This window comes from Arachis stenosperma, chromosome 7 (genome assembly GCF_014773155.1).
Source record: "Arachis stenosperma cultivar V10309 chromosome 7, arast.V10309.gnm1.PFL2, whole genome shotgun sequence".
NCBI classification, from domain to species: Eukaryota; Viridiplantae; Streptophyta; class Magnoliopsida; order Fabales; family Fabaceae; genus Arachis; species Arachis stenosperma.
The window spans coordinates 89,576,978-89,585,183 of NC_080383.1; the positions used below are offsets into that span (position 1 = coordinate 89,576,978).

At 32.2% G+C, this 8,206-nt stretch overlaps 1 protein-coding gene across 3 annotated transcripts; it reads left to right on the plus strand.

The window, feature by feature from the left end:
• Positions 1 to 321: 321 nt before the first annotated feature.
• LOC130941485 (tRNA dimethylallyltransferase 9) lies at positions 322 to 7,258 on the plus strand. 3 transcript variants are annotated; one of them, XM_057870015.1, is made up of 13 exons: positions 322 to 649; positions 1,283 to 1,336; positions 2,357 to 2,399; positions 2,538 to 2,646; positions 3,430 to 3,628; positions 4,092 to 4,311; positions 4,537 to 4,631; positions 5,091 to 5,185; positions 5,461 to 5,536; positions 5,969 to 6,108; positions 6,200 to 6,259; positions 6,719 to 6,784; positions 7,049 to 7,258. In XM_057870015.1, exons 1-12 carry the CDS (start codon positions 404 to 406, stop codon positions 6,768 to 6,770), a joined length of 1,389 nt encoding a protein of 462 aa, XP_057725998.1. In that variant the 5' UTR covers positions 322 to 403; the 3' UTR covers positions 6,771 to 6,784; positions 7,049 to 7,258. The 3 variants fall into 3 exon arrangements, with proteins under 3 accessions (XP_057725998.1, XP_057725997.1, XP_057725999.1); XM_057870016.1 differs by lacking the exon at positions 7,049 to 7,258 and adding an exon at positions 1,053 to 1,204 and having other exon boundaries at positions 435 to 649; positions 2,555 to 2,646; positions 6,719 to 6,919; XM_057870014.1 differs by lacking the exon at positions 7,049 to 7,258 and having other exon boundaries at positions 6,719 to 6,919.
• Positions 7,259 to 8,206: the final 948 nt, after the last annotated feature.

The following is an 8,206-nucleotide window of genomic DNA, read 5'->3' on the forward strand; positions in this document are numbered from 1 at the left end:
TAGTAAAAATTGTTAAAATTTTTTAATTTAATATCCATAATTTTTATAAAAAAATATATTTTAGTAAATAATAATAAAATAAAAAAATATTATTAAAAATTTAATTTAAATAAAATTAAAATTAATTTTAAAAAGAACATTAATGACTCGAACTACCAAAAAAAAATAAAAAAAAAGAAAGTTGGATGATAAAAAATATGAATGATAAAAAAGTATAGGTCAGTTCTACTTGTGACATTTCTATACTATTTGGCTACCTAGCATGACCGAAAATAAATATATAAACAATAAAACAATAAAATCAAGTGGGAAATACAAATATCTCCAATTCTCCATCTAACATATTTATCCATTGTGACTTCAGAATGCAGTGAGGACTCAGAGTTCAGCTGAATTCACAAAGATGATTCACAATGGAGTCTGTAACCTCCGCACCTGCCTCCGTCTCCCGGAGACCTCGCTTTCTCGATCACCACCGCTTTCCCTCGCTCTTCGCTGGCGATACCTTGCCGGCGCTTCCGCCGCCGCCAAGAAGGAGAAAGAGAAGGTGATAGTCATTTCCGGACCCACCGGTACCGGCAAGAGCCGCCTCGCTCTTGAGCTCGCCAAGCGCCTCAACGGGGAAATCGTCAGTGCCGACTCTATCCAGGTTTAGACAACCAAACCAGCATTTTTGGCGCCTTTTTTTTCTTTTTCTTTTTTCTGCTTGATAATTTGAAATTGTTCTTGTTGTTGAATGTCTTGCTAGTTTTAGACTTTTAGAATTCTGAATTTCAAGATTCACATGGTCAGTGAAAAAATTCTGTGGAGCTAACTTTTGGACTTCAGCTGTTGAGAAATTATTGTGTTGTTATTGTTAGCAGCTGTAGTAGTAGTAATAGTAATATTTCATTGTTGGTTTTATTTGTGTTAGAATTATTGTCAAGTGTTTTCAGAGATTAGTCAATAAGAGCGAAAATCATTCGTTCGTCCAAAGCTTAGATAATTCTGGATTTCTGGCTGCTTGCTATTTTTCTTTTGATATTATTGTAATCATTTTTATTATTATGCAGGGGAAACATATTATGTTAAAATGTACCAAGATAATATTTTGGTGAACGAGTTATGAGAACGGTGATAGGTTGATTTTTCAAGGGAATACCATGGAAATGATGCTTGTCCATCTCCTTGGATTTTGCTGTATTTGTGTTACTTCCTCTTTGACGTAGGAACTTTTTGTGATTTAACAACTGTTGAGGTTGTTGTTTTGAGTTTTTAATGAAAATGGTTTCTTGTGCCGCAGGTATATCGGGGTCTTGATATTGGATCTGCAAAGCCTTCCCAAAATGATAGAAAGGTGCATACCTGTGACATCATATGCTACTCTGCATTAGTTTATATTAGATAGATTTTCACTTTAAATCCCTGAAATTTTGTATGGATTGTCTGTTATGTCAGTTTTCCTTTATTTTTATCAGTAGATCGTATTGCTTGGTGTAATTAGTTGACTAATTGAATCAGATGGGTCATTTGGAAATGCACTACTTATTTTATTTGAAATTATTCTGGTAGTTAACATACTCTCTAATGACAGTAAGCTGTGATGAGGTTGGTAGAGTTTTGGTTTAGTTTCGGCAAACAAGGTTGTTTTTTTCTCTAAAATAATTATACATATGATTCATATTTGACAAATGCTCATGTGATTTTTCAATTTTAAGTTTCGATGACTGCGAAGGGAAAAAAAAAAGGAAAAGATGAGAATTGATGACTACTTATCGTTCAAAAGGAAAACCATCTAAAGAGGGTAGCTTCATAATTAGTGGGACATATTCATATGCACATTCTAGTTCAGATCTTGCTTTAATATTATTCTTTCTGGTTTCTTCTCTTGTCCATGGTTACTCTATATTCAAGAAGTTTCACAAAACTCCAGCTTCTATCTTCTTAAGATAATTGCTAATTATGAAGGGGCGACATGTGTAATAATACAAATAGTATGGATGTGGTGGTCATCTGTAAATATTATGGAGGACCATTGAATCATTGATGGCTGTGTCTTAGACGAGGCATGGAATACATTGCTAACGTTCTAATCTTTTGGCCATACTCTGTATCGGCGCAAAAAATTCAACCCATCTCAAGGATTTTAACTGCTTCAAGTCGTGAAATTCTGAATGATGAAGCTGATCGAATATATTCATTTTTAAAGTTTTGAAAATGTAAATTTCTTTGAGAATATGTTCATTGTTCACTGAAATTTGCATTACCAATTAGTGCTAGCACTGAATTACTGAATATCTGGTAACCAGTTTTATTCAACTGCAAATATAGTTAAGGTAATTTGAAATCACTGTTTCTATTTGTGTTTTCTTGTCAGGAGGTACCACATCATCTGGTTGACATACTGCATCCATCTGAAGGTGTGTTGTCTGTTGGCTGGCTATATTTGTTTGAGTGTCTATTCATTATGATTATCATCACTGCATATTAGTTCATCTCATATTTGATCTTTGAAGAGCTTATTTTTTCTATAGGTAAAACTAATTATTATTTATCAGACTATTCTGTTGGACAGTTTTTCGAGGATGCAAGGCAAGCTACAAGATCTATTCTTGACAAAGGACGTGTTCCCATAGTTGTCGGGGGCACTGGACTGTATTTAAGATGGTATGCCTTTTTCTGCCGCCTATTTGTCAACTAATTATCGTTTCAAATGGAACTGCTTATCTGTAGTACAGTAGTTGTATGATGTATCAATAACAAGGCAATATGAAAGCATAAATAAAAAATGAGACACTTTTCTTATTTTGCAACCTGCTGAATGAAAAGGGTAGGAAAAGCTTGGTTTGGCATTAATATAATTGTAAATCAACACAAAAAGATGTTGCTGATATGGTTCCAATTGCTGCAGACTTGTGTTCTTGAAGGATGTGGATATATGATTATATTCCTAGGATATTATTGTAATTCACTAATCTTTGTTAACACACTGATAACCAGCTACGGGTTATAGTAGTTTTTCTTCTTTGAAATCTTGTTAGAAATGAGGAAAATGTCTTATTTCATTTTGATTTTATTTTAAAATATTAAACATCATAGACTAACTTAGATTATCCAAAATTCTTATGTTTTTTTCAATTATGTAATCAGGATTAACAATCTGCCACTGGTACATAGGAATTAATGCTTTTGTCTTATATATCACAGTTCATATTGTTCATTAGCTTTTTTGTTCTTTTCCTTCTCCCTTTGCTAAAACCCATTATTTCAATAAGCATCATAAACTCCTTTCAACTGCTGCTATAGGGCATTCACTATAGTTGTGAATTATTACTGTCTTATCTCATACCATTATTGAGTTTCTTGTTTATAAATATTAAGTGGTTATAAACAATCTAATGTGGCACATTTGATACCTATGAGTTTGTTGTTTGAACTTTGATTTTAAAGGTTCATATATGGAAAGCCAGATGTGCCTATAGCTTCTCCGGAGATTGCATCCAAAGTACATCTAGAGTTGGCTGAACTACAGAGAAAAGAAGAATGGGATGCAGCTGTGCAATTGGTGGTAAAAGCCGGTGATCCGAAGGCCCAACTTTTACCAGTGAATGATTGGTATCGCTTACGGCGTAGCCTGGAAATTATTAAGGTAAGCTTGCAATTTTATAAGCTGCATATTAGCAACTTTGAATTCTGCATGGTTTCTAAGCCTTTCTGGCTTTGACAAAAGCTCTTCCAGAAATTAAAAAAAATCTTGATGTTAACATTTTAATATCAGTTCTCGTCCTGCCTTTATATATCTTATTCATTTTATTGCAACAGCGTAAATATAAGCACAAGAATAATTATTTTACCAGCCTTAACGGGTGTATCTCAGACTTAATTTTTCTCAATGCGGAATCTGCTTAAATGTAACAATCAACTGAATTTTACTTGTGAATTATTTATACTTGTATTTTTCTGTGGATATAAATTTGAAGAGTACATTTGAATGAATTACTAGGATTACTTGTATTTTTCTGTGGATATAAATTTGAAATGTATGATTTGAATGGATTACTATCTGAGATATGTTCGTAAATTTACTCTTTTTTAATTCTTTGGAATGGCAGTCCAGTGGATCACCTCCTTCTGCTTTTCGGGTACCATATGATTCTTTCAGGAAACAGGATGACTTTAGTGTTATTGATGGTTCTGAGTCATCTGAGGCAAACACAACAGAAGAAACCAATATGTCAGATTTGGACTACGAGTTTATGTGTTTTTTCCTTTCTGTCCAAAGACTTGACCTCTATAAATCACTTGATTATCGGTGTGAAGAAATGCTATTAGGTATAATCATAAACTGGAAACAAACATGATTTATACATTCTGTTGAGCATTCTTCTGTGTTACTTCTCTGTTGATATGTAATTATCTTCTTGGATACCAATTTCCTTGCAAGTTGCAAGTAACTATTCATTAAAAGGTCCACGATGATAATAATATATGCTATATTGTCTGTCAATATCATGAATATTCAATTCCAATAATTGTCTTAGTTCACTTTGGCTACAGGAAGGGATGGGATTCTATCTGAGGCTCAGTGGCTTCTTAATTTGGGTCTTCTTCCAAATTCTAATTCTGCAACACGAGGAATTGGTTACAGACAAGTATACTATCTCTATATATTTTGTATATACATTTAACTTCTTATATTTGCAAATTTTCATTACTGAAATAAGCTTGAATAATCCACATTGCACGACAGGTAAAACATTAAAGTTCTTTTTGATTTTTGAACTATATGTTAAAATCTCAGAATTGAACTGATCTTTGAATTGTTTTGAGGTAATACTGTGGTTAAACCACAGTTTAACTGGGTTTGTTATGTTAAAGGAAATAAGCATGGATTTGTATGCATGCTGAAGATATAATCATAAGAAAAAAAATTTGAAAACGTGTGTTATGAAAATAAGAAAATAGTGTATATGAAAATTAATACATATATAAAATAAAAAATTATGCTCATAGGCTATGCAAATAAATGCCTACTATAAATTATGGAGTAACAGACTAACATGAATATTTATATAGTATGATTCTTTATTAACATGAGTCAATAATTCCAGGCCATGGAGTACTTATTAAGTTGCAGAAAGCTAAATGGTCAGAGTTCAGTAGGAGAATTTTACAAGTTCTTATCTGAATTTCAAAAAGTATCACGGTACTGCATTATATCCTCTACAAGATAACTGTTGCAAAAAAATTTTCTTCTGTTATTCACGTACACTCTGCTGTGTGTCAACGCTAAATCTTATTTGGTACTAACTGATTTTACTACTCCATGGTGTAAAAAGTTATTAAAAAAGCAGTTGCTTCCTTTTTCTTCTGTATTCCCCCTGCTTGTCATCATCTCTCATGTTTTTTGGTATTTGATTTCCATTTATCTTTGATGCATATTATTGGCTATTTAGGAATATTCCCTGAAATTTTCTGCAGAAATTTTGCGAAGAGACAGCTGACATGGTTTCGAAATGAAAAAATATATGACTGGCTTGATGCTTCTAAACCTCTGGTATAACTATTGAACCTTTCTTGCCACTGATCATTACTGCATGTGCATATATAACCATTCTCTTGTAATTTCTTATTTATGCTAGAACAACTATAAACAAACTTAACCTAATGTCCTCAGCTCGACCTGCTTTAATTACTGCTAACCAACATCTCTTTATGTCCTAACTGGTGGGATCTAGGGAAAGTATTTTGGATTGTTTTCTTTATTTGAACTTCTGACCTCTTTAATTTACAAGATCATAACCTTATTGTTATGGCTTTAGATAACACACTTCTCGCAATTTGCTTTTCTAGTGCTGCTGTACCAAACATTATTAAATTCCTTTTCTTATACTTGAGTTGTGGTTTGCTTCTGACCGTTTTCTTTTTGCCCCATGCATTTATTTTTCTGTTACCTTATGTTGATCTTGAGATGAACAACTCATGGCAGGAAACAGTACTCAACTTCATTGTTGATTCATACCAGAACAGGAGCAGAAGGCTTGTTGTGCCCGAGAGTCTAAGAATGCCACGAGATATTTCTAATCACCGAGAAGCTAATTTAATTAAGTCCTACAGAACCAGAAATAGGTAGTTTAGATTGTGTGCAGAAGATATGTGTACAAACACTATTGAATATATTTCTTGTTGGAACAACATTAACATTTAGTTTCTTGTGAAGGCATTTTTTGAAGCGGGAAGATTGTTCTCATATTCTGGACTGGATAGGGGAGACCCAAAGGTGAAGTAAATGGAGCTTCTCTTTCTGGATTCATCATCAATTGGCCACAAATTTGATAGTTTTAATGATCTCCTAAGTTCTAATAATAAGCTTATTAATTGTCCTAATTCAAAACTTCATTCACAATGGCAGGAGTTATAATTTATACAATATCTAAGGATTATTTAGTAGATAGATTTTTAGATGTACCAATTATAAGAATTTATCATTTCTCTCTCTTTTTTTTTTGGTGTTCAACGATCATTTCTCAATTTGAAATTACAAGGAAAAAAGTATTATAACTAAAATTTTTGAGTTATGCTCTTCATTCTCTCTCCTTTTTCAAAATTTAAATTTTTTGTGTCAAAAAATTGTCTTTATTAAGTTCAATTCGGTTCAATTTATTATAGGAAGCAGGAATTGAGATCTATGACCGAAACATTAGCTGAATGTAATATTTGTTGTTTATTTCCATTGCAGTGGGATACAAAGACTGGAAAATCCAAGAGAGGCAAATTACGAGAGAGTCTGAAAGGAGCACCTTAGGTATCTTGAATACAAATATTTAAGAATTGCTGCATTTTATATTCAAGGAAGATGATCATTTGTTACTCTTGAATTAAAAGATTTTAATGTTATAGTGACAAAAGATTTTATATATGCTCTATTTGTTCCTTATTATACAGCACTATTATTTTTTGTGCAATTTAGATCAATGTACTTTTAACACTAACAAAAAGATGAAGATAAGGACCCTTTTGTTAATAAAAAGAAGAAAATATTAATGTTTTGGTGCTAATTAATTTTCAGGTCGTGTAAGGACATACAAATGTCTAGCTACTTTTTTTCGAGATGAGTATTTATCTATTTTTTTTTCTTTTCAAGTTATTCACTTTGCTATTTGATCTACGCGATTAGAGTGTGTTTGGAAAGTGTTTTTAATGTGAGAAAAGAATTCTATTCTATTAAAAAAGGAATTGATTTCTATTTGAAATTTAATTTCATGGTTTGGAATGAGTTTAATATATTAGTAGAATTGAATTCAATTCTTTGGTTTGGAATGATTTTTAAATGAGTAGAATTATCTTATTTTACAACTTTACTTTTGAGAAAACCATTTTGAATAGACACTCACTTATAAATAGGGATATTTTGTACATTTCAAATATTAAGTTATAGTCTTTTAGAATTCTCTTTTGGTCTGATTTATAAAGATGATTTATGATTTATTTCAATACATCTCTGATTTGATTGATGATGAATACAAAACATACTTGCATGCTTGATTACTATGCCATGGCTTCCAAGGGCCATGCAAGTCCAAATGTTCAATGGTATTGACTTTGGTCCCTGAACAAAATGGAGGTAATATATATCAGTACCCTCTTCCATCTAATTGCTAGAAATTGTACTTGATTGAAGGTTAACTCAAATTAAGCCAACTGTTTTCTTGACATTTGAGTTACTCTTTAAGATAAATGGCTACTTCAGTTATGCCAGGAGAATTTTTTCTTCTAGTTATAGTTCCATTGCATGAAGTGAGTACTCAAAACATTAGTAAAAGGATTATTAGTTGCCCTCTTAGTAGTGAGTATCACCAACAGAGGTGAATGGTAGGGGTAAGAAAATTGGAGGGTGTCAACCCTTGCTGGATCAGATCCTCAACATTACTAGTTTTGTGATTCTAGTAGGTTATCGTTGCAGATTAGTTTCGTACGTCGAACAACGAGTAAATTACCAAAAATGCACCAAAAAGATTTATGCGCTGACAAAAATAATTTCAAAACATAGACAATAGAAGAGTTGCTGATAGATTTAAAAAGTTGACAAAGGTATCCAATGGTCAAATAGTTCAGTTTTTGTTGACAGAAAAGAATGAATTACGTCATGTAATATTGTAACATTTTTGTGTCATAACAACGTTTTTCGTCAACAAAAATGGATCTATTTGACAATTAATTATTCTTG